Raw genomic sequence first — 24463 nt, 5'->3', positions numbered from 1 at the left:
AACAATCCCGGGCCAGCCTTTGCCCCGTGCCTCGGGAACAGCCCGGGACAGCTCCGGGCCCCGGCCCCGCCCCGGCGAATCCTCCTTCCCGGGGAAAGCTTCTCCAAAAGGAATCCGTGGCATTTTCTCACCTTTGTGACCGTAACTGAGGCGTGGGGTAACTTCTACAACAGAAGTCGCTTAACAAAAGAGCTCTCTTTCAAGTGAAAGTCAGCCTTCAACCGGGTCAGGTTGGGTCACACAATTAAACTGTGCGTGAGGCAGGTGGAGAGCGTGAGGTACACCGGAGCGGGTTTGTGTCTACTCTCTTGTAGAAAATATGTCAATTTTTACCCCTTCTTGAACTTGCTTTGTGGAAATCTCCTCCTCGCGCCCGGCAGGGAATAAACGGCGTCTTTTTTCTAAAACGATGTTCGGAGCGCTCCGAACGGACGGGCCCGGGGGGCTGCGAAGGGGGCTCGGGGTGGCTCACACCGGGCACAGCCCCGGCTCGGGGAGGTCCCGGCCGGCCATCCGGGGGTCGGAGAGGCCCCGGCCGGCACACGGCGGGGCCGAGAGCGCCGAGCCGTGAAGCCGCCGCGGAGTTTAACACCTCCAAACCCCGCGGAGCCCTCACGCCGCCGCCATGACACCTCCACGGCCCCGCCCGCGCCGCTCTGCGCTCCCGTCTCGATGGTGCGGGCGGCGAGCTCGGGACCTCCCGTCCGCCAGGGGGCGCGTCGGGGCGGGGCGGGGGCGCGGGGCGGGGTCCTCCCCGCCGGCAGGGGGCGCGGCGCGGGGCGGGCCGCGCGCGGGCGGCGCCGCCATGGACGCGCTGAGCCGGGCCGGGCCGCGGCCCCGCCGCGCCGCCGCCGCCTCCCCGCTGCCCTGGGGCCGCTTCGCCGCCTGGATCGACTGCGTGTGTGTGGTGACCTTCGATCTGGAGCTGGGACAGGCCATGGAGGTGCGCACCGCCCCGCCCAGGGCGGGCACGGGCGGCGGGGGGTCCGGGAGGGACGCGGGGGATCGGGGTGGGGAGAGGGGATAGGGAATGGGGACGGGGGATCGGGAATGGGGACGGGGGACAGGGGATCGGGAATGGGGACGGGGGACAGGGGATCGGGAATGGGGACGGGGGATCGGGAATAGGGAAAAGGGACAGGGGATCGGGAATGGAGAGTGGGGATCGGGAATGGGGACGGGGGACAGGGGATCGGGAATGGGGAAAAGGGACAGGGGATCGGGAATGGGGACGGGGGACAGGGGATCGGGAATGGGGACAGGGGATCGGGAATGGGGAAAAGGGACAGGGGATCGGGAATGGGGACAGGGGATCGGGAATGGGGAGAGGGGATCGGGAATGGGGACAGGGGACAGGGGATCGGGAATAGGGACAGGGGACAGGGTATAGGGACAGGGGATCGGGAATGGGGAAAAGGGACAGGGGATCGGGAATGGGGAAAAGGGACAGGGGATCGGGAATAGGGACAGGGGACAAGGGATCGGGAATGGGGAAAAGGGACAGGGGATCGGGAATAGGGACAGGGGATCGGGAATGGGGACAGGGGACAGGGGATCGAGAATAGGGACAGGGGACAGGGTATAGGGACAGGGGATCGGGAATGGGGAAAAGGGACAGGGGATCGGGAATAGGGACAGGGGACAGGGGATCGGGAATGGGGAAAAGGGACAGGGGATCGGGAATAGGGACAGAGGATCGGGAATAGGGACAGGGGACCGGGAATGGGGACAGGGGATCGGGAATGGGGACGGGGGACAGGGGATCGGGAATAGAGACAGGGGATCGGGAATGGGGACAGGGGATCGGGAATAGGGACAGGGGACAGGGGATCGGGAATAGAGACAGGGGATCGGGAATGGGGACAGGGGATCGGGAATGGGGACAGGGGACAGGGGATCGGGAATGGGGAAAAGGGACAGGGGATCGGGAATAGGGACAGGGGATCGGGAATGGGGACAGGGGACAGGGGATTGGGAATAGGGACAGGGGACAGGGGATCGGGAATGGAGAGTGGGGATCAGGATGGGGAGAGGGAATAGGGACAGGGGATCGGGAATGGGAACGGGGTATCGGAAATGGGGACAGGGGATCGGGAATAGAGACAGGGGACAGGGAATGGAGAGACGGGATCGGGATGGGGATAGGAGATCGGGAATGGGGAGAGGGGATTGGGAATAGGGACAGAGGATTGGGAATGGAGAGTGAGGTTTGGGAATAGGGACGAGGATTGGGAATGGAGAGAGGGGATCGGGAATGGAGAGTGAGGATCGGGAATGGAGAATGAGGATCGGGAATAGGGGCAGGGGATTGGGAATAGAGAGAGGGGATTGGGAATGGGGATCAGGAATGGAGAGTGGGGTTTCGGAATAGGGACAGGGGATTGGGAATGGAGAGAGGGGATTGGGAATGGGGATCAGGAATGGAGAGTGGGGTTTGGGAATAGGGACAGGGGATTGGGAATAGAGAGAGGGGATTGGGAATGGGGATCGGGAATGGAGAGTGGGAAGAGAAGAGAGGGAATCGGGAATAGGGAGGTGAAAAGCAGAGTCAGGGACTGGGGGTGTGGCAGGATCAGGGATGGGGAGAGAGGGAATCAGGGATGGATGGCGGAGTGAAACGGGAACTGAGGACGGGGATGGAGCAGATTGGGAATGGAGTGCATGAATAGCAGGATTAGGAATGGAGAGTGGAAAGGGATCAGGGTTGGGACAGCAAACAGGGAGGGGAGGGAGGTCACAGCAGAGATTTGGGGTGAGGGCAGTGTGGGATCTCCGTGGGGTGGGGAGCGCACAGGGCAACATCCAAGAGACCTTTATGGATCCTCCTCATGGAATAAAACCTCCCCAGGGCAACACATCCCAGGGATCCAGGCTGGGAGAGCTGGGAATGCCCAGCCTGGAGAGGAGAAGGATCCAGGGAGAGCTCAGAGCCCCTGGAAGGGGCTCCAGGAGAGCTGCAGAGGGGCTGGGGACAGGGAATGGAGGGACAGGACACAGGGAATGGCTCCCAGTGCCAGAGGGCAGCGCTGGATGGGAGCTTGGGAATCAGGAATTGCTGCCTGGGCTGGGATTGCCAGAGCAGCTGTGGATCATCCCCTGGATCCCTGGCAGTGCCCCAGGCCAGGCTGGACACTGGGGCTGGGCTGGGGACAGTGGGAGGTGTCCCTGCCGTGGCAGGGGTGGCACTGGGGGGCTCTGGGGTCCCTTTAACCCAAACCATTCCAGGATTCCCTGACTCTGTGTTTGCCGTGGTCTCCATGGATTCTGAGAGCCACAGGGTCAGGTTGGAGATGCCCTCAGGTGCAGCACTGATGGAATTCTTCCCTCCTGGGGTGTCCCAGCCGCGGCTGTGGAGCCCTCTCGGGACCCTGTGCCCACCCCTCATCCCCCCACACCCACCTGCTCTTTTCCAGCTCCGTTTCCACCCTGCCCCTCCTGCGTGCCCTGTCCCGCTCCTGACAGAACAGATGTTTGCACATCTGGAACGCTCCCGGGGGATTTGGGGCTGTCCATTCGCTCGGCCATCAGCTCTGTCACCGAGACACACAAAGCAGTCACACCCAGACAAGAGATTTTCGCAGAGGTCCTTTCGATCCAGCTCACAGCTAAGAGAGCGGAGAGAAGAAGCCCCCTTGGTTTATTTTTTCACTTTTTATACATTTGTGGGTCCAGCAGAAGATTGGCTTTTTGGGGTTTCCACCCCTCAGCCTCAGTGGCCAGACCAATTGTCAGTTACAATTGTTTTCAGGTTAGAAATATGCAAACAAAGGACAGAGAATGAAAAACAAAGGATTTGTTTATGTTACATCTGTGAGTAAGGTAGAAAACTGCTCTAATATTCTACAGTAACTAAAAGACCTGACTCCATTTACGAAATTCAAAAAGGCCATTAAAAAACTCAGAAAAACCAGGGTAACAGCTCTCGAGATTAAATCTAAGGCAGCAGCCTTTGGGCCTGTCCCCAAATCCAGATAGAGCCGGGTTTGGAGGCAGGTTCGGGGTTTAAATCCCGGCGGGTGCTGTCCCGTGGGATCTGCCGTGACCAGGGAGGAGTTGGTGTGCGTGGAGCTGTGGGCACAGGGGCTGACAGGCTCTGCTCTCTCCGCAGCTGGTGTATCCCCACGACTTCAGGCTCACCGAGAAGGAGGTACCCACTCTTCATTCCCACTTCTCCCTCCCTCGGGGCAGCTCGGGAGGGTCTCACTGCCCCGTGGTTCCTTTGCAGAAAACGAGCATCTGCTACCTGTCCTTCCCAGACTCCTACTCAGGTGGGTGACTGCGGGGGTGACAGGGCTGTCCCTGGTGGAAGGACAGCCCCGGGGGGCTGCAGGGAGCAGCCTGGGGCTGAGCCAGAGCCCCCCCGTGCTGATTGTCCCTGCTGGGTGGGAACCTGAGCTCCGGGGAAGCTCCCAGAGTAGCCAGGAGGGTGAGTGCCCATCCCATTCCTGAGCTTGGGAGGGAATTCCAGCAGAAACGTCCCCAAAGCTGTGTTTGTACGTCACCAAGGCACAATGAGAAGTAAATCTGCTCATCCAGCCAGGCCCTGGGGCTTTAAGGGTTGGGTATTTGCACTTTCATGGAATCCTGGAGTGGTTTGGGCTAAAGGGAGCCCAGAGCCCCCCAGTGCCACCCGTGCCATGGCAGGGACACCTCCCACTGTCCCCAAGCCAGCCCCAGTGTCCAGCCTGGCCTGGGGCACTGCCAGGGATCCAGGGGATGATCCACAGCTGCTCTGGCAATTCCAGCCCAGGGGCTGCCCACCCTCCAGGGAAAAGCTTTTTCCTCTGGTTCCCTTCCCCTTTTCCCTTTTCCCTTTTCTCTTTTCCCATTTCTCCTTTCCCTTTCCCTATTCCCTTTTCCTTTCCCTCTTCCCCTTTTCTCTTTTCCTTTTTCCCCTTTCCCTTTCCTTTTCCCTTTCCCTTTCCCTTTCCCTTTCCCTTTTCCCTTTTCCCTTTTCCCTTTTCCCTTTTCCCTTTTCCATTCCCTTTCCCTTTCCCCTTCCCTTTCCCTTTCCCTTTCCCTTTCCCTTTCCCTTTCCCTTTCCCTTTCCCTTTCCCATTCCCTTTCCCTTTCCCTTTCCCTTTCCCTTTCCCTTTCCCTTTTCCCTTTCCCTTTCCCTTTTCCCTTTACCCTTTTCCCTTTCCCATTCCCTTTCCCTTTTCCCCTTCCCTTTCCCTTCCCTTTCCCTTTCCCTTTCCCATTCCCTTTCCCTTTCCCATTCCCTTTCCCCTTTCCCCTTTTCCCTTTTCCCTTTTTCCTTTCCCTTTCCCTTTCCCTTTCCCATTCCCTTTCCCCTTTCCCCTTTCCCCTTTCCCCTTTCCCTTTCCCTTTCCCTTTCCCCTTTCCCCTTTCCCCTTTCCCCTTCCCTTTCCCTTCCCTTTCCCTTTCCCTTTCCCTTTCCCATTTCCCTTTCCCTTTCCCTTCCCTTTCCCTTTTCCCTTTCCCTTTCCCTTTCCCTTTCCCTTTCCCTTTCCCTTTCCCTTTCCCTTTCCCTTTCCCTTTCCCTTTTCCCTTTTCCCTTTTCCCTTTTCCCTTTCCCTTTCCCTTTCCCTTTCCCTTTCCCTTTTCCCTTTTCCCTTTCCCCTTCCCCTTCCCTTTCCCTTTCCCGTCCCTCCGGGGTCTCCCCGCGGTGGTTTCTCCGCTGTCGCTCCCCATCCCTGGGCTTTCCCGCTGTGCTGGGGCCGTTCCCAGCCCTGTCCCTGGGTGCTGTCCCTGTCCCAGGTGGCCTCGGGGACACGCAGTTCAGCTTCCGGCTGCGCCAGGCCGGGGGTTCCCGGGATTCCCGGGATTCCCCGTTCCAGGATGACGGGAGGTACAACCGGGAGGCGCCGCTGACGCTGCAGGTGGGTCCTGGCCCTGCTCACACCTGCACAGAGCCAAGGATTCCCTGGATGTGGGCTCCCTGTGGAAAATCCTCCTTTTCCCCGGCTGTGGGAACAGTGGGATAAGGACGATCCAGAGCAGGGATTTCCTTCCGTGCTCACCGGGAGGGAGAGGGAGTGGGATGGGGGATGGAAGACGGGACTGGATCGGGGAGAGGGAGCTGAATTGGGTCAGGGGAGCCCCAGCTGTTTTGGGAGCTGTTTTGGGAGGTGGAGCAGAATTTGGGAGACCGCAGTTCCGCTGGGAGACGGAACTGAATTTGGGACACGCCCGTTATTTTGGGAGAGGGAACTGAATCAGGGGGATCCTGGCAATGCTGGAGGGGAAACTGAGCACCTGAACACTTCCCGCTGTCCCCACCCCAGCCCCAGTGTCCAGCCTGGCCTGGGGCACTGCCAGGGATCCAGGGGATGATCCACAGCTGCTCTGGCAATCCCAGCCCAGGCAGCAATTCCTGATTCCCAAGCTCCCATGCAGCGCTGCCCTCTGGCACTGGGAGCCATTCCCTGTGTCCTGTCCCTCCATTCCCTGTCCCCAGCCCCTCTGCAGCTCTCCTGGAGCCCCTTTGGTCCCTGGAATGTTCTGGAACCTCTCCCTGGATCCTTCTCCTCTCCAGGGGAACATTCCCAGCTCTCCCAGTTGTGTTTCTCGCTGTGTCCCCATGGAAAGCTCTCTTGGAGGGCTGGGATGGACGCTGGGATGTGTCAGAGCAAGGGGGCGGCTCAGGAGGGGTTGGTGACAGTGGGGCTGGGCTGTCCCTCACTGTCCCTCTGTCCCTCACTGTCCCCCTGTCCCTCTCTGTCGCGTGTCCCTGTCCCCTGTGTCTCTGTGTCCCTCTGTCCCCATGTCCCTGTGTCCCTCACTGTCCCTGTGTCCCTCACTGTCCCCCTGTCCCTGTGTCCCTCACTGTCCCTGTGTTCCTCACTGTCTCTCTGTCCCCCTGTCCCTGTGTCCCTCTGTCTGTGTCCCTGTCCCTGTGTCCCTCACTGTCCCCCTGTCCCTGTGTCCCTCACTGTCCCCCTGTCCCTGTGTCCCTCACTGTCCCCCTGTCCCTGTGTCCCTCACTGTCCCCCTGTCCCGCTGTCCCTCTGTCCGTGTCCCTGTCCCTGCAGCGAGAGGCCTCTCACTATTTCGGGTACGTGTACTTCCGGCAGGTCAAGGACAGCTCCATGAGGAGGGGCTACTTCCAGAAGGTCAGTGCTGATCCCGAATCCCGGGATCCCTGGGGCTGGAAAATCCCTCCCAGCCCATCCAGTCCCAGCTGTGTCCCATCCCCACCCTGTCCCCAGCCCAGTGCCCTGAGTGCCACCTCCAGGAGTTCCCTGGACACCTGCAGGGACGGGCACTGCAAACCTCCCTGGGCAGTTCCAGTGCCTGAGCTCCCTTTCCATGGGGAAATTCCTGCTGCTGTCCCCCCTGAGCTCCCCTGGGCCGGGCTGAGGCCGTTCCCCTTGTCCTGTGCTGGTCCATGGGCACATCTCAGTGCCAGCAGTGTCCTGGGCTTTGTGCCCTCCGCCTCCAGGAGTTCCTCTCAGGCTCCTGCTAATGCAGAGATCGCTTTTCCCATCCCCACTAAACCAGGGGATTTTCCCCTGGAGCAGTGGGATTGATTGCTCAGGGGAGGAATTGTCAAATTGTCGAGCTTGGGCTTGGACAGGAGGTGTTTCAATGGCTCCTGCATTCCTAATTAATGCACTCATTAGAGGAAGAGGAGAATCCGTGTAGCAATGAATCCCCCAGTGGGGCTGGGCTGGGACAGTTGTAAAAACCAGGGATTTATTTCACAAGGAACCCCCAATTAGGACAAATAGGACAAAATTGCTGGACACTATTCGTTATTCCAAGTTCCTTTGTCCTTCCCCAGCATCCCTTGACTTTGTTTATCTGCCCAATTCCCACTTCAGGAGTCGCCCCTTTGTGCTTCTCCCCCTGGAATGGTTTCTGGGAGCTTTGAAGCCACCAGCAGTTGGTTTTCATTCCCCCTCCAGCTGCTCTTTTGCCAGGCCACGCTCCCACCCCTTTGCTCTCCCCAGTCCCGGCCCACGGGCAGCGGGAATCCCACCAAAACGCTGCTCCGTGGATTTGGTGTCGGGTTTTTTGGGTCCATCCCCCTCTGAGCAGTCCGGGGATGTGCAGTGCTGGGCTCAGGGAGGGGCCCTGACCCCAAACGTGCCGTTCCCAGTCCCTGGTGCTCGTGTCCCGCCTTCCCTACGTGAACCTGTTCCAGCGCCTGCTGCAGCTGATCGCCCCCGAGTACTTCGACAAGCTGGAGCCCTGCCTGGAGGCAGGTGAGCTGGGAATTCCCGGGGGCTGGATCCTGAGGAACGGCTGGAACGCTCCGAATGGCTTCGTTCTGGAGCCAGTTCCAGCTGGGGAGAACTTTTCTCCTGCTTGTCCAGGGGGATGGCCAGGTGGAAAGGAGGGATTGTGGGGAGGGAGGGGATGGTGCAGGGTGTCCCCAAGGGATAAAGGGTGCTCCCAAGGGATGCAGGGTGTCCCCAAGGGGTGCAGGGTGCTCCCAAGGGATTCAGGGTGTTCCCAAGGGATTCACGGTGTTCCCAGGGGATTCAGGGTGCTCCCAAGGGATGCAGGGTGTTCCCAAGGGATGCAGGGTGCTCCCAAGGGATTCAGGGTGTTCCCAAGGGATAAAGGGTGCTCCCAAGGGATGCAGGGTGTTCCCAGGGGATTCAGGGTGTCCCCAAGGGATTCACGGTGCTCCCAAGGGATGCAGGGTGTCCCCAAGGGATGCAGGGTGCTCCCAAGGGATGCAGGGTGCTCCCAAGGGATGCAGGGTGCTCCCAAGGGGTGCAGGGTGCTCCCAAAGAATGCAGGGTGCTCCCAAGGGATGCAGGGTGTCCCCAAGGGATTCAGGGTTTTCCCAAGGGATTCAGGGTTTTCCCAAGGGATTCAGGGTGCTCCCAAGGGATTCAGGGTGTTCCCAAGGGATGCAGGGTGTTCCCAAGGGATGCAGGGTGCTCCCAAGGGGTGCAGGGTGTTCTCAATGAATGCAGGATGCTCCCAAGGGATGCAGGGTGCTCCCAAGGGATGCAGGGTGCTCCCAAGGGATTCAGGGTTCTCCCAAAGAGTGCAGTGTATTCCCAAACCAGGAATCTGCTGCACCTCCATCAGGCCTTTTTGGCCTGGGTCATTTCATCCTGATTGATCAGCTCTGGGTTTGCCACGAGCCAGGGGTGGGGTGTGAGCTGGGAACAGGGAGGAATTCCCTGTCAGGGTGCCAGGAGGAGCTGGATTTTCCCTCTGGTGAAACCCTTCCCCTGCCTGCGTCCCTCAGTGTGCAACGAGATCGACCAGTGGCCGCCGCCGGCGCCCGGCCAGACGCTGAACCTGCCCGTGATGGGAGTCGTCATCCAGGTACCCGGGGAGGGAGCTGTGACCCCGCTCCTGCCTCTGAAACCCCTGCTCACCCCACATTCCCCACTGCCTCTACAGCTGGGGCTGGTGTCTGGAGGGGTTCCTCCCCTGCTGATCACATCCCCGTGTGATCCCATCCCAACGTGATCCCATCCCATCCCAACGTGATCCCATCCCATCCCATCCCAATGTGATCCCAGCAACATCCCATCCCATCCCATCCCATCCCATCCCAGTGTGATCCCATCCCAACGTCATCCCATCCCATCCCATCCCAATGTGATCCCAGCAACATCCCATCCCATCCCATCCCATCCCATCCCATCCCATCCCATCCCATCTTATCCCATCCCATCCCATCCCATCCCAGTGTGATCCCATCCCAACGTGATCCCATCTCATCCCGTCCCAATGTGATCCCAGCAACATCCCATCCCATCCCAGTGTGATCCCATCCCATCCCATCCCATCCCATCCCATCCCATCCCATCCCATCCCATCCCATCCCATCCCATCCCATCCCATCCCAATGTGATCCCAGCAACATCCCGTCCCAATGTGATCCCAGCACGATCCCAGTTTGATCCCATCCCGTTCCGTCCCATCCCAGTGTGATCCCAGCACCATCCCAGTTTGATCCCATCCCGTCCCATCCCATCCCAGCATGATCCCAGCACGATCCCAGTTTGATCCCATCCCGTCCCATCCCATCCCAGCGTGATCCCAGCACGATCCCAGTTTGATCCCATCCCGTCCCATCCCATCCCAGCGTGATCCCAGCACGATCCCAGTTTGATCCCATCCCGTTCCATCCCATCCCAGCGTGATCCCAGCACGATCCCAGTTTGATCCCATCCTGTCCCATCCCATCCCAGCGTGATCCCAGCACGATCCCAGTGTGATCCCATCCCGTTCCATCCCATCCCAGCGTGATCCCAGCACGATCCCAGTTTGATCCCATCCCGTCCCATCCCATCCCAGCGTGATCCCAGCACGATCCCGGTTTGATCCCATCCCGTCCCATCCCAGCGTGATCCCAGCACGATCCCAGTTTGATCCCATCCTGTTCCATCCCATCCCAGCGTGATCCCAGCACGATCCCAGTTTGATCCCATCCTGTTCCATCCCATCCCAGCGTGATCCCAGCACGATCCCGGTTTGATCCCGTCCCGTCCCAGCGCGATCCCGCTCTCTGTGCCGTGCAGGTGCGGATCCCGTCCCGGGTGGACAAGCCGGGCTCCAGCCCAGTGAAGCAGTGCAACCAGGAGGTGAGGGGCCGGAGGGAGGAGCTGGATCCTGGATCCTCTCGGGATCCCTTTGGCCTGGGGTCGCTGTGGTCTCAGCAGTTCCGCTCCCGGCTCTCCTGCCTCTCCCTGCTCCCGCTCCGGGTGCTCCTCTCGCTGTTCCCCTGCTTTTCCTGGGAGCTCAGGCCCTGCCGGGTCTCCTGCATTCCCCCCCGAGTTGTTTGGAATTTGTTCCAGCGTTCTGGTTCGGCTCTGGTTTGGATTCCTTGCCCTTTCCCCTCTCCGTGCCGTGACTAACGCTGGTTTGGTGCCACAGCTCCAACCCCGCCTGGCTCTGCTGGGTCTCCAACGCTCTCCCACCTGGAAAATAGAGGGGCACGCGTGGGCAGCTGGAAAAGAAGGGAATCTCCCTTAGCTTGTAGGCGCAGAAATGAATTTGGGGTTGAGTGCCGCGCCCGGCCCTGCTCCTGTGCGCGCCTGAGGGCGTTCCCTGCGTTCCCTGCCCCTGCTTGGTCAGCGCGGGTGGAATTCCGGCCAGGAATCTGCTCCCGTCTCCTCACAGGTCACTAACAGCCTTCTCTCCCTTCCTCACGCAGAATCTGTTACCAGCCCCGCTGGTTCTCCCCAGTGTTCATGAGCTGGATCTCTTCAGGTGAGAGGCTCCTCCAGCCCTCTCCCCTCCACCTGCCGCCCTCCCCGGGAAAATCCCCAAATCCCGCACTGCTGCGTTCCGGGGGCTCCTCTGGGATTCCGGGCGCGGCGTGAGCTGAGGGCTGTGCCCTGCACGGCCCCGGCCCAGGGGAGGGGCTGTGTCCCCCGGGCTGGGGGAGCTCCCAGGGGAGTGTCCCGGGCAGATCCAGCCTGGAGGTGTCCTTCAGTGTCCGTGCCCTGGGATCCAGGGGTGTTCTGATCGTTACTGTGTCCATGCTCTGTGATCCAGGGGTGTCCTGATCCATGGTCTGGAATTCAGGGGTGTTCTGCTCATTCCCATGTCCGTGCTCTGGGATCCAGGGGTGTCCTGATCCATGGTCTGGAATTCAGGGGTGTTCTGCTCATTCCCATGTCCGTGCTCTGGGATCCAGGGGTGTCCTGGTCCATGCTCTGGGATCCAGGGGTGTTCTGCTCGTTCCCATGTCCATGCTCTGGATCCAGGGGTGTTCTGCTCGTTCCCATGTCCATGCTCTGGGATCCAGAGGTGTTCTGCTCGTTCCCAAGTCCATGCTCTGGATCCAGGGGTGTTCTGCTCGTTCCTGTGTCCATGCTCTGGGATCCAGGGGTGTTCTGCTCGTTCCCATGTCCATGCTCTGGATCCAGGGGTGTTCTGCTCGTTCCTGTGTTCATGCTCTGGATCCAGGGGTGTCCTGATCCATGCTCTGGAATCCAGGGGTGTCCTGATCCATCCTCTGGAACCCAGGGGTGTTCTCTTCATTCCTGTGTCCATGCTCTGGAATCCAGGGGTGTCCTGATCCATGTTCTGGGATCCAGGGGTGTTCTGCTCGTTCCCGTGTCCATGCTCTGGGATCCAGGGGTGTCCTGGTCCATGTTCTGGAATCCAGGGGTGTCCTGCTCCCTCAGACACACCTGGCCATGGGAACCTCCTGAGGTTTAACAAGGCCGAGTCCAAGAGCTGTACCCGGGTCAGGGCAACCCCTGGGATTGATCCAGGCTGGGCTGGAGCAGCCCTGGGAGAAGGATTTGGGGGTGCTGGGGGTGAGAGCTGCACCTGAGCCAGCCCAGAACCCCCCAGCGCTGGGCTGAGCCCACAGGGGAGGGGGGACCCTGTCCCTGTGCCCAGGTGAGGGGAGACCCTGTCCCTGTGCCCAGGTGAGGCCCCAGCTGCAGAGCAGCCCCAGCCCTGGGGACACAGCAGCAGCACCTGGAGCTGCTGCAGAGCCCAGAGGAGGCCCTGGAGTGGCAGGGGTGGCACTGGAGGGAATTTGAGCTCCCTTCCCACCCAAACCATCCCATGCCTCTGGTCGCAGGTCGTTTGATTTTGCTCAGGGCATTTCCTTTAAACTCGTACCGAGCAACTGAGAGCCAGCCCGGGTGGAGACACCTGAATTCCCTGTGGGATGCTGCCGGCGCATCCCGGATCTCAGATCCCCGGGTGGGAGCACAGCCGGGGGCCTGCAGCCGCTCCTGTGTCTGAGGTGTCCCCCTGCCCCGGGCCTGGCCCTTTTCCCTGACCCCCTGCCCCGGGCCTGGCCCTTTTCCCTGACCCCCTGCCCTGGGCCTGGCCCTTTTCCCTTCTCCCAGGTGCTTCCAGCCGGTGCTGATCCACATCCAGATGCTGTGGGAGCTGATGCTGCTGGGGGAGCCCATGGTGGTGATGGCACCGTCCCCAACCGTGTCCTCAGAGATGGTCCTGGCCCTCACCAGGTGACTCCCACGCGGGCACCGGGACCCCAGGGGCCAGCAGATCCCAGCGGCTCGTCCCTCCCACGAGCTCAGGGTGCCAGGGGGATGAGGGTGAGGGGATGAGGGTGGGGGGATGAGGGTGAGGGGATGAGGGTGAGGGATCAGGGTGAGGGGATCAGGGTGAGGGGATCAGGGTGAGGGGATGAGGGTGAGGGGATCAGGGTGAGGGATCAGGGTGGGGGGATGAGGGTGAGGGGATGAGGGTGAGGGGATCAGGGTGAGGGGATGAGGGTGAGGGGATCAGGGTGAGGGGATCAGGGTGAGGGGATGAGGGTGAGGGATGAGGGTGAGGGGGTGAGGGTGAGGGATCAGGGTGAGGGATCAGGGTGGGGGGATCAGGGTGAGGGGATGAGGGTGAGGGATCAGGGTGAGGGGATGAGGGTGAGGGATCAGGGTGAGGGGATCAGGGTGAGGGGATCAGGGTGAGGGGATGAGGGTGAGGGATCAGGGTGAGGGGATGAGGGTGAGGGATCAGGGTGAGGGATCAGGGTGGGGGGATCAGGGTGAGGGGATGAGGGTGAGGGATCAGGGTGAGGGGATCAGGGTGAGGGGATCAGGGTGAGGGGATCAGGGTGAGGGGATCAGGGTGAGGGGATGAGGGTGAGGGATCAGGGTGAGGGGATGAGGGTGAGGGATCAGGGTGAGGGGATGAGGGTGAAGGGATCAGGGTGAGGGGATCAGGGTGAGGGGATGAGGGTGAGGGATCAGGGTGAGGGATCAGGGTGCCAGGGGGATGAGGGTGAGGGATCAGGGTGAGGGGATCAGGGTGAGGGGATCAGGGTGAGGGGATGAGGGTGAGGGGATCAGGGTGAGGGGATGAGGGTGAGGGGATCAGGGTGAGGGGATCAGGGTGAGGGGATCAGGGTGAGGGGATGAGGGTGCCAGGGGGATCAGGGTGAGGGGGTGAGGGTGAGGGGATCAGGGTGAGGGGATCAGGCTGAGGGGATGAGGGTGAGGGGATCACCCCGTGCTGCTCTCCGGGTGGGGCCGAGTGCTCGCGGAGGCTTTGCCAGGCCAGCCGCGAATGTTGCGCGCTCATTCTCCAGCAGGGATGGAGGAGCACAGGGGGATGGCCCCTGGTGATGCCAGCCCTGGGGAACCCTCTGTGCCCAGCTCAGAGCTCTGCCTTAGCACAAAGCCCCAGATCCTGGAGCTTCCCCAGCCAGGCCCAGTGCCAGGGGCTGCCCTGGAGCGCTCCAGGCTGGGGCAGAGGGGCTGCAAAGCTGGGAAAGGCCCTGGGGGTGCTGTGCCAGCGGCTGGACACGAGCACAGGGTGCCCAGCGGGGCAGGAGGCCGACGGCAGCCCCAGTGTGGGCACAGCCCCAGTGTGGGCACAGCCCCGGGGCAGGGACTGTCCCCTGTGCTGGCCTGGGGTCACCGTGCCATGCCCAGAGTGACCCTGCCGTGCCCAAGGTGACTCTGCCATGCCCAGGGTGCCCATGCCATGCCCAAGGTGATGCTGCCATGCCCAGGGTCACTCTGCCACACTCAGGGTCGCTCTGCCATGCCCAAGGTGCCCATGCCATGCCCAGGGTGATTCTACCATACCCAGGGTCACTCTGCCATGCCCAGGGTCACTCTGCCATGGCCACGGTTCCCATGCCATACCCAGGGTGCCTATTCCATGTCCAGGATCACTTTGCCATGCCCAGGGTGCCTCTGCCATGCCCAGAGTCACTCTGCCATGCCCAAGGTGACCCTGCCATGCCCAAGGTGCCCATGCCGTGCCCAGAGTGACCATGCCATGCCCAGAGATGACTGTGCCATGCCCAGGGTCACTCTGCCATGCTCAGGGTGCCCATGCCATGCCCGGGATGACTGTGCCATGCCCAGAGTGACCATGCCATGCCCGGGATGACTGTGCCATGCCCAAGGTGATTCTGCCATGCCCAGGATCAGTTTGCCATGCCCTAGGTTACTCTGCCATGCCCCAGGTGCCCATGCCATGCCCAGAGATAACTGTGCCATGCCCAGGGTGACCATGCCATGCCCAGGGTGACCATGCCATGCCCAGAGTCACTCTGCCATGCCCAGAGATGACTGTGCCATGCCCAGAGTGACCATGCCATGCCCAGGGTGCCCGTGCCATGCCCCAGGTGACCATGCCATGCTCAGGGTGCCCGCTCCTGTCCCCACAGCTGCCTGGCCCCGCTGCGGTACTGCTGCGACTTCCGGCCCTACTTCACCATCCACGACAGCGAGTTCAAGGAGTACACCACGCGCACGCAGGCCCCGTGAGTGCCCCGCTGTGCCCACTGTGCCCGCCGTGCCCGCCGCGCCCGCGGCCCCGGGCTCAGCCCGCGCCCCCCTCCCCTTCCAGGCCCAACATCGTCGTGGGCGTCACCAACCCCTTCTTCATCAAGACCCTGCAGCACTGGCCACACATCCTGCGGGTGGGCGAGCCCCGCATGTCCGGTGAGCTCCGGGAGCCGGGGGGTCGGGGTGCCAGGGGGATCGGGGTGCCAGGGGGGGATTGGGGTGAGGGGGATTGGGGTGCCAGGGGGATCGGGGTGAGGGGGATTGGGGTGCCAGGGGGATTGGGGTGTCAGAGGGATCGGGGTGCCAGGGGGGGATCGGGGTGCCAGGGGGATCGGGGTGCCAGGGGGATTGGGGTGCCAGGGGGATCGGGGTGCCAGGGGGGATCGGGGATCGGGGGATTGGCGTGCCAGGTGAGCTCCGGGAGCCGGGGGGATCGGGGTGCCAGGGGGATCGGGGTGTCAGGGGGATCGGGGTGCCGGGGGATGAGGGTGCCAGGGGGATAGGGGTGTCAGGGGGGGATCGGGGTGCCAGGGGGGATCGGGGTGCCAGGGGGATTGGGGTGCCAGGGGGGGATCGGGGTGCCAGGGGGGGATTGGGGTGAGGGGGATTGGGGTGCCAGGGGGGATCGGGGTGCCAGGGGGGGATTGGGGTGCCAGGGGGATTGGGGTGCCAGGGGGGGATTGGGGTGCCAGGGGGGTTGGGGTGCCAGGGGGATTGGGGTGCCAGGTGAGCTCCAGGAGCCGGGGGGATCGGGGTGCCAGGGGGGATCGGGGTGCCAGGGGGGGATTGGAGTGCCAGGGGGATCAGGGTGCCAGGTGAGCTCCGGGTGCCAGGGGGATCGGCGTGCCAGGGGGGTCAGGGTGAGGGGATCAGAGTGAGGGGATCAGGGTGCCGGGGGGGGTCAGGATGAGGGGGTCAGGGTGTTGGGGAGGCTCGGGATCAAAGGTGAGCTCAGGGTGCCAGGGGAGCTCAGGATGAAAGGTGAGCTCAGGGTGCCAGGGGAGCTCAGGGTGCCAGGGGAGCTCAGGATGAAAGGTGAGCTCAGGGTGCCAGGGGAGCTCAGGATCAAAGGTGAGCTCAGGGTGCCCGGGGAGCTCAGGGTGCCAGGGGAGCTCAGGATCAAAGGTGAGCTGGCCCCAGGGCTCAGTGGGCTCGGGGAGCAGCTGCAGGAGCTGCCCTGGCAGTGATTTCCTGGGATTTGCCGCACTCCTGGGACAGCCCAGCAGCCACGGGAGCTCTGTGCCTCTGGCCATGGCCCGAAATTGAGAGAGGAGAGAGGTGGAGAGAGAGAGAAAAACCTCTCCTCGACCGAGCACTGGGAGGCCAAGGAAAGGCCGGGCGTGAGGAGCTGGGTGTTAGCACATCCTCATCCCAGAACTGCAGCAGGGAAGGGAGCTGGGATTGCTCCGAGGGTGGAGAGAGGGTGGGCAGGGCCAGAACCGTCCCCACCCTGTGTCACAGGAGACCTGCCCAAGCAGGTGAAGGTGAAGAAACTGGCCAAGCTGAAAACCCTGGACACCAAACCAGGTGGGTTCAGCTCCAGGCGTCCTCCAGCCTCACCCTGCCCCTGGGGTCTGGCAGCAGGGAGCTGTGTCCGCTTCCAGCTCCTGCTTTGCCCAGTTCCGTGGGGTTTTTTTCCCCTCTAGGAATCTACACTTCCTATAAAACGTTCCTGCACAAAGACAAAACCCTGATTAAAAGGCTGCTAAAGGTGAGCACCTCCCACCCTGGTCTGAGCAGACAGAGCTCTCCAAAGGAGCAGAATTTACAGTTTGGGGTGATCCGTACTGGGACACCTTCGTCCTGCCAGCTTTGGGATATCCACGTGATACTGAGGATTAGCAATAAGCTGAGTGGGAAGGATTGATATCAAAGAAAGAGCCTGAAAAAACCACAGATTTTGTGTAGTGAAACGTGAAAATTGAACGTATTTGAGTGGAGGGTGGGATCTGTGCTTTGGGATCTGGATTGGGAGACCTGGATTTGGAATTGGATTTGGAATTGGGTTTGGAATTGGATTTGGAATTGGGTTTGGAATTGGATTTCGAATTGGGTTTGGGGACCTGGATTTGGAATTGGATTTGGGATCTGGATTTGGAATTGGATTTGAGGATCTGGATTTGGGGATCTGGATTTGGAATTGGGTTTGGGGATCTGGATTTGGAATTGGATTTGGGGACCTGGATTTGGAATTGGATTTGGGGACTTGGATTTGGAATTGGATTTGAGGATCTGGATTTGGAATTGGATTTGAGGATCTGGATTTGGAATTGGATTTGGGATCTGGATTTGGAATTGGATTTGGGGACCTGGATTTGGAATTGGATTTGAGGATCTGGATTTGGAATTGGATTTGAGGATCTGGATTTGGAATTGGATTTGAGGACCTGGATTTGGAATTGGATTTGGGATCTGGATTTGGAATTGGATTTGGGATCTGGATTTGGAATTGGATTTGGGATCTGGATTTTGGGCAGCACTTCAGGCTCCCTTGGCTGCAGAGCTGCAGGTCGTGTGTGACAGTGAGGGACACCTGGGTGACCCCGGCCGTGACACTGGGTGACACTGGGTGACACCAGGTGACACCTGGCTGTGCCATGATGACACTGGGTGACACAGTGACACTGGGTGACACTAGGTGACACTGGGTTGCACCTGGCTGTGCCATGGGTGGCACCGGGTGACACCGGGTGACACTGGGTTACACCTGGCTGTGCCATGGGTGGCACTGGGTGACACCGGGTGACACGGTGCCCCCTGTGCTGGCAGGGCATCCAGCGGAAGCGCCCCTCGGAGGTGCAAAGCGCTCTGCTGAGGAGACACCTCCTGGAGCTGACCCAGAGCTTCATCATCCCCCTGGTGAGTGCAGGGACACCCTGGGGACACCCTGGGGACACCCTGGGGACACCCTGGTTAGTGCAGGGACACCCTGGGGACACCTCAGGGACACCCTGGGGACACCCTGGTGAGTGCAGGGACACCCTGGGGACACCCTGGGGACACCTCAGGGACACCCTGGGGACACCTCAGGGACACATCATCCCCCTGGTGAGTGCAGGGACACCCTGGGGACACAGCTCCCCAACTGTAAATTTTCATTTATATTTTCGTATGTATTTTCATTTATATTTATGTATTATGTGTCTCAGGAGCACTACATGGCCAGCCTGATGCCTCTGCAGAGGGCCATCACCCCGTGGAAGGTAGGATGCACTCCCCACTGCTCCTTCCCTTTGGGCCTGGGAGCCTCCCCCGCTGGAGGAAGAGGGGTTTTACTCCTTTAAAAAAATCCATTAAAAGTTGAAAGAACTCTTGGGACAGATACTGCTGGGAATTACTGGGAATCTCCTGTGAGGATCAGCCCTGGGGTGTTTCTATCCTCAGTTCCCTGAGCAGCTCTCCCCTCGTTTCCCTGCCTTATCCTCAGTTCCCTGAGCAGCTCTCCCCTCATTTCCCTGCTTTCCCTGGGATCCCGGGGTGTTTTTATCCTCAGTGCCCTGAGCAGCTCTCCCCTCATTTCCCTGCTTTCCCTGGGATCCCGATGTGTTTTTATCCTCAGTGCCCTGAGCAGCTCTCCCCTCGTTTCCCTGCCTTATCCTCAGTTCCCTGAGCAGCTCTCCCCTCATTTCCCTGCTTTCCCTGGGATCCCGGGGTGTTTTTATCCTCAGTTCCCTGAGCAGCTCTCCCCTCGTTTCCCTGCCTTATCCTCAGTTCCCCGAGCAGCTCTCCCCTCGTTTCCCTGCCTTCCCTTGGGATCCCGATGTGTTTCTATCCTCAGTTCCCTGAGCAGCTCTCCCCTCGTTTCCCTGCCTTCCCCTGGGATCCCATGGTCGGGATTTCCGTGGGATTTCCGTGGGATTTCCGTGGGCTCACGTGTGTTTCCCTGCGCAGAACCCCCCCCAGATCCGCCCCTTCTGCCAGGAGGATTTCATGCGGAGCCTGGAGCACGCCGGCCCCCAGCTCACCTGCGTGCTCAAGGGGGACTGGCTGGGGCTCTACAGGTGAGAGCTGCGGGGAGCGCTGGTCCCGGCCCAGCCGAGCCCGTCCTAACGGGCAGCAAGGCCGGGATCAGCTCCGGCAGCCAGCGGGAGCTGCAGGAATCCCCCGTGGATCCAGCCAGGACGGGCAGGAGCAGCAAATCCAGCCCCGGGTTGGCGTGTTTGGGGCGGGTGTGGATCCCGCAGGGCGCTTTGTGCAGGGTGTTCCTGCTTCTGAGTGCGGTGGAGAAGATGCTTGGTGAGATAGGAGAGGGAAAGATCCGGGAGTTGGGTACCCAGGGAAGGAAAATGGGAAACGCAGAGAGGTGGAGAATGGAGAAAAATCCCAGAAAGTGATCAGAAACATTAATAAGAGAATCATGGAATGCTGGAATTATGGAATGGTTTGGGTTAAAGGGAGCCCAGAGCCCCCCAGTGCCACCCGTGCCATGGCAGGGACACCTCCCACTGTCCCCAGGCCAGCCCCAGTGCCCAGCCTGGCCTGGGGCACTGCCAGGGATCCAGGGGCAGCCGCAGCCCTGGGGGTCTGTGCCCGTGCCCCGCTGTGTCCCCCTGGCCCCGGGGGCTGTGGGGCACAGGGTGGGGTTGTTGGATGTTGTCCCTGTGGGTCCCTCCCAGCTCTGGGACAATTCCGCAGTTCCAGAATTCCATGGTTCCACAGCTCCACAGTTCCACAGTTCCACGGTTCCACAGTTCCACAATTCCACAGTTCCACAGTTCCACAGTTCCACAATTCCACAGTCCCACAATTCCGCAATTCCACAGTTCCAGAATTCCACAGTTCCACAATTCCACAGTTCCACAGTTCCACAATTCCACAGTCCCACAATTCCGCAATTCCACAGTTCCAGAATTCCACAGTTCCACAATTCCACAGTTCCACAGTTCCACAGTTCCACAATTCCACAGTTCCACAGTTCCACGGTTCCACAGTTCCACAGTTCCACAGTTCCACAGTCCCACAGTTCCACAATTCCACAGTTCCACAATTCCACAATTCCACAGTTCCACGGTTCCACAATTCCACAGTTCCACAATTCCACAGTTCCACAGTTCCACAGTTCCACAGTTCCACAGTTCCACAATTCCACAGTTCCACAATTCCACAGTTCCACAGTCCCACAGTTCCACAATTCCACAATTCCACAGTTCCACAGTTCCACAGTTCCACAATTCCACAGTTCCACAATTCCACAATTCCACAGTTCCACAGTTCCACAGTTCCACAATTCCACAGTTCCACAATTCCACAGTCCCACAATTCCACAATTCCACAGTTCCACAGTCCCACAGTTCCACAATTCCACAGTTCCACAATTCCACAATTCCACAGTTCCACGGTTCCACAATTCCACAGTTCCACAATTCCACAGTTCCACAGTTCCACAGTTCCACAGTTCCACAATTCCACAGTTCCACAGTTCCACAGTTCCACAGTTCCACAATTCCACAGTTCCACGGTTCCACAATTCCACAGTTCCACAATTCCACAATTCCACAGTTCCACAATTCCACAGTTCCACAGTTCCACAGTCCCACAGTTCCACAATTCCACAATTCCACAGTTCCACAGTTCCACAGTTCCACAATTCCACAATTCCACAGTTCCACAGTTCCACAGTTCCACAATTCCACAATTCCACAGTTCCACGGTTCCACAGTTCCACAATTTCACAATTCCACAATTCCACAGTTCCACAATTCCACAGTCCCACAGTTCCACAATTCCATGGTTCCACAGTTCCTGACCTCTCTCCACAGGCGATTCTTCAAGTCCCCCAATTTTGACGGCTGGTTCCGGCAGCGGCACCGGGAGATGACGCAGAAGCTGGAGGCGCTGCACCTGGAGGCCATCTGTGAGGCGGTGGGTGACGGTGACAGGGACAGGGACAGGGACAGGGACACCCCGACACCCTGTGCCATCCCTCCAGCCCTTCCCAAGCCAGGCTGGAAGCACCAAGGGCCTTCAGTTCATTTATCCCAAGTCATCAGAAGAAATGCTTTACTCAGAGAGGAGAAGGCTCCAGGGAGAGCTTCCAGAACATTCCAGGGCCCGAAGGGGCTCCAGGAGAGCTGCAGAGGGGCTGGGGACAGGGAACGGAGGGACAGGACACAGGGAATGGCTCCCAGTGCCAGAGGGCAGCGCTGGATGGGAGCTTGGGAATCAGGAATTGCTGCCTGGGCTGGGATTGCCAGAGCAGCTGTGGATCATCCCCTGGATCCCTGGCAGTGCCCCAGGCCAGGCTGGACGCTGGGGCTGGGGTGGGGACAGTGGGAGGTGTCCCTGCCATGGTGGCACTGCAGGGGCTCTGTCACTGTTGCAGGAACTGGAGGAGAATCCCCCTGCTCACCTTCACTCGAGGCTTTCCCTGGGGGAATCCCTTGGGCAGCATTCCTGAGGGAAGCCTCTCTCCCCTCAGGACATCGTGGCCTGGATGAAGGACAAATCCGAGGTGGAGATCGTGGACCTGGTGCTGAAGCTTCGGGAGAAGCTGGTGGGTCCCTGCCTCCCTCCTCCCCCTGCGCTCCTCCTCTCTGTGGGTGCAGAGAAATCCAGGACGCGGATCACGCCTTGGAAAACCTTGTTCTCCCTCCCTGGAGGGCTGGGAAACTCGGGGGGTGCGTGTGAAATCCTCGGAGCTGGGAGGATCCAGGGAAGTTCTTCCCTCCCGAGGCTCAGGCGGCGTTTCCTGCCTGCTTTTATCCTGAGCTGCAGCAGCCAGAGCCTGGGGCTGAGGGGAAAGACCCCTGGAACGTGTTCATTCCCGTTTCTCCTGGAATGTGCTCATTCCTGTTCCCCTGGAATGTGTAATTCCCATTACCCTGCCGTGTGCTTATTCCCATTCCCATGGAATCTGTAATTCCCATTCCCCCGTGCTCGTTCCCTTTCCCCATGGAAGGTGTATTTCCCATGGAATGTGTAATTCCCGTTTCCCATGGAATGTGTAATTCCCGTTTCCCATGGAATGTGTAACTCCCGTTTCCCATGGAATGTGTAACTCCCTTTCCCCCGTGCTAGTTCCCTTTCCCCCAGGTGCTATTCCCATTCCCCCATGTGTAATTCCCATTTCCCATGGGATCTGTAATTCCCATTCCCCCATGTGCTCATTCCCATTTCCCTTGCCCTGTGCTCATTCCCATTCCCCATGGAATCTGTAATTCCCATTCCCCCTTGCTCATTCCCTGTCCCCCCAGTGCTATTCCCATTCCCCCATGGGTAATTCCCATTCCCCATGGAATCTGTAATTCCCATTCCCCCTTGCTCATTCCCTGTCCCCCCGGTGCTATTCCCATTCCCCCATGGGTAATTCCCATTCCCATTCCCCATGGAATGTGTAATTCCCTCTTTCCCCGAGGTGCTATTCCCATTCCCCCACGTGCTATTCCCATTCCCCCATGTGTAATTCCCATCCCCATCCCCATGGAATGTGTAATTCTCATTCCCATTCCCATGGAATGTGTAATTCCCATTCCCATTCCCCATGGAATGTGTAATTCCCTTTTTCCCCCAGGTGCTATTCCCATTCCCCATGGAATGTGTAATTCCCATTCCCCATGGAATGTGTAATTCCCATTCCCATCCCCATGGAATGTGTAACTCCCTCTTTCCCCCAGGTGCTATTCCCATTCCCCCATGTGTAATTCCCATTCCCATTCCCATGGAATGTGTAACTCCCTTTTTCCCCGAGGTGCTATTCCCATTCCCATGGAATGTGTAATTCCCATTCCCATTCCCATGGAATGTGTAATTCCCATTCCCATCCCCATGGAATGTGTAACTCCCTCTCCCCCAGGTGCGGGCTCGCTGCCAGCCGCTGCCCGTGAAGGAGGAGACGCTGCGGCGGGTCGGTCTCTACATCGACACCGTCATCGGCTCGCTGCCCGAGGACCTGCAGGCCGTGCTGCACCACCCCTGAGCGCGGGCTCCTGGAGACGCTTCCCGATCCCGCCGGCATCCCCCCGGGATCCCCCGGGGCTGGCGCTGCGGGATCGTCCCCCGAGTGTCCCCCGGGGCTCCGGGCCGCGCCTCGTCCTTGTCCGTGCCGGGATCCCGGGCGTTCCCGCACCGCAGCCCGGCCGGGAGGCTCGGGACAGCCCCCGAGGACGAGGAGGAGGTGGCAGTGATGGTCCCTGTCCCAGGATCGTCCCTGTCCCCGCCGCTGCCACCGGAAGGTTCCGGACAGCTCCCGAGGACGAGGAGGAGGTGGCAGTGATGGTCCCTGTCCCCGCCGCTGCCACCGGAGGCTCGGGACAGCCACGAGGAGGAGGTGGCAGGATCGTCCCTGTCCCAGGATCGTCCCTGTCCCCGTCGCTGCCACCGGAGGCTCAGGACAGCCCCGAGGACGAGGAGGAGGTGGCAGTGATGGTCCCTGTCCCCGCCGCTGCCACCGGAAGGTTCAGGACAGCCCCGAGGACGAGGAGGAGGTGGCAGTGATGGTCCCTGTCCCCGCTGCTGCCACCGGAGGTCGGGACAGCCCCCGAGGACGAGGAGGAGGTGACAGGATCATCCCTGTCCCCGCCGCTGCCACCGGAGGCTCGGGACAGCCACGAGGACGAGGAGGAGGTGACAGTGATGGTCCCTGTCCCCGCCGCTGCCACCGGAGGCTCGGGACAGCCCCGAGGACGAGGAGGAGGTGGCAGTGATGGTCCCTGTCCCCGCACAGCCGGCGGCAGCAGGAGTTTCTGGACGCGGGTCGCTGCTCTGTTTCTCCAGGGCGGAGCCGCAGGAGGGGCTGGAGCACCCGCAGGGATCGGAGCTCCCCGCGGTGCCTGGGAGCGGCTGCTGCGAGGAGCCGGCCCCAAATTCCCGTTTGTTCTGCTTGAGAAGCCGGCCCGAGCTCCAGGGACTGGGAGAGCTCCTGCCGGCCCCTCCCCAATAAAACCTGGAGAAGCTGAGGGCTGCGTGCTGGGATGGGGATGGATGCCCAGGAACGGCGCGGCCCGGAGCCCCTGCCTCCAGAGGCGGCTCCCGTGCCCGGCGTCCCCTTCCTGCCCTGGGAATGGATTTGCTGGCGCCTCTGGTGCTCCGCCGGGCGCTGGTGCTGCGGAGCTGCAGTGCTGCGCCCCACGGGCCATCCAGGGACACGATTTTAGCCTAAAAAAAAACGGCTCGGGAGGGACGTGGCAGCCCGGAGGGGCCGAGCGCGGCAGCTCCGCTCGTGGTGGGATTTTGGGTTGTCCCTGCCCCGAGCTGGGGCAGCTCCCAGTGCTCCCAGTGCTCCCAGTGCAGCTGCGCCATTTCCATCGGAATTGGTGGGGCTCAGAGGGGGCTGAACTCTTCCCGAATTT

At 60.5% G+C, this 24463-nt stretch overlaps 1 protein-coding gene across 2 annotated transcripts; it reads left to right on the top strand.

Moving 5' to 3' along the window:
- Positions 1 to 805: 805 nt before the first annotated feature.
- DENND6B (DENN domain containing 6B) lies at positions 806 to 24055 on the top strand. 2 transcript variants are annotated; one of them, XR_009207800.1, is made up of 21 exons: positions 806 to 943; positions 4109 to 4147; positions 4226 to 4268; positions 5722 to 5843; positions 6996 to 7076; positions 8066 to 8171; positions 9176 to 9255; positions 10461 to 10523; positions 11096 to 11151; positions 12756 to 12878; positions 15056 to 15151; positions 15238 to 15332; positions 16638 to 16703; positions 16823 to 16887; positions 17946 to 18035; positions 18326 to 18379; positions 19068 to 19177; positions 20936 to 21038; positions 21595 to 21669; positions 22969 to 23639; positions 23779 to 24055. XR_009207800.1 is itself a non-coding variant. In XM_040061422.2 (20 exons), the coding sequence occupies exons 1-20, from the start codon at positions 806 to 808 to the stop codon at positions 23089 to 23091; spliced, it is 1728 nt and encodes a 575-aa protein (XP_039917356.1). In that variant the 3' UTR covers positions 23092 to 24055. The 2 variants fall into 2 exon arrangements, 1 of the variants encoding a protein (XP_039917356.1); XM_040061422.2 differs by having other exon boundaries at positions 22969 to 24055.
- The last annotated feature ends 408 nt before the right edge of the window (positions 24056 to 24463 follow it).

This window comes from Hirundo rustica, chromosome 4 (assembly GCF_015227805.2).
Source record: "Hirundo rustica isolate bHirRus1 chromosome 4, bHirRus1.pri.v3, whole genome shotgun sequence".
In the NCBI taxonomy this organism is placed as follows: Eukaryota; Metazoa; Chordata; class Aves; order Passeriformes; family Hirundinidae; genus Hirundo; species Hirundo rustica.
This window is presented reverse-complemented; position numbering and strand designations above follow the sequence as displayed.

Excerpts from the sequence above, each read along its gene's own strand:
- DENND6B (XM_040061422.2), top strand. The coding sequence starts at position 806 with ATGGACGCGCTGAGCCGGGCCGGGCCGCGGCCCCGCCGCGCCGCCGCC. Across the intron at positions 11,152-12,755 it reads CATGAGCTGGATCTCTTCAG|GTGCTTCCAGCCGGTGCTGA; the intron begins GTGAGAGGCTCC and ends CCCTTCTCCCAG. Across the intron at positions 18,036-18,325 it reads AGAGCTTCATCATCCCCCTG|GAGCACTACATGGCCAGCCT; the intron begins GTGAGTGCAGGG and ends TATGTGTCTCAG.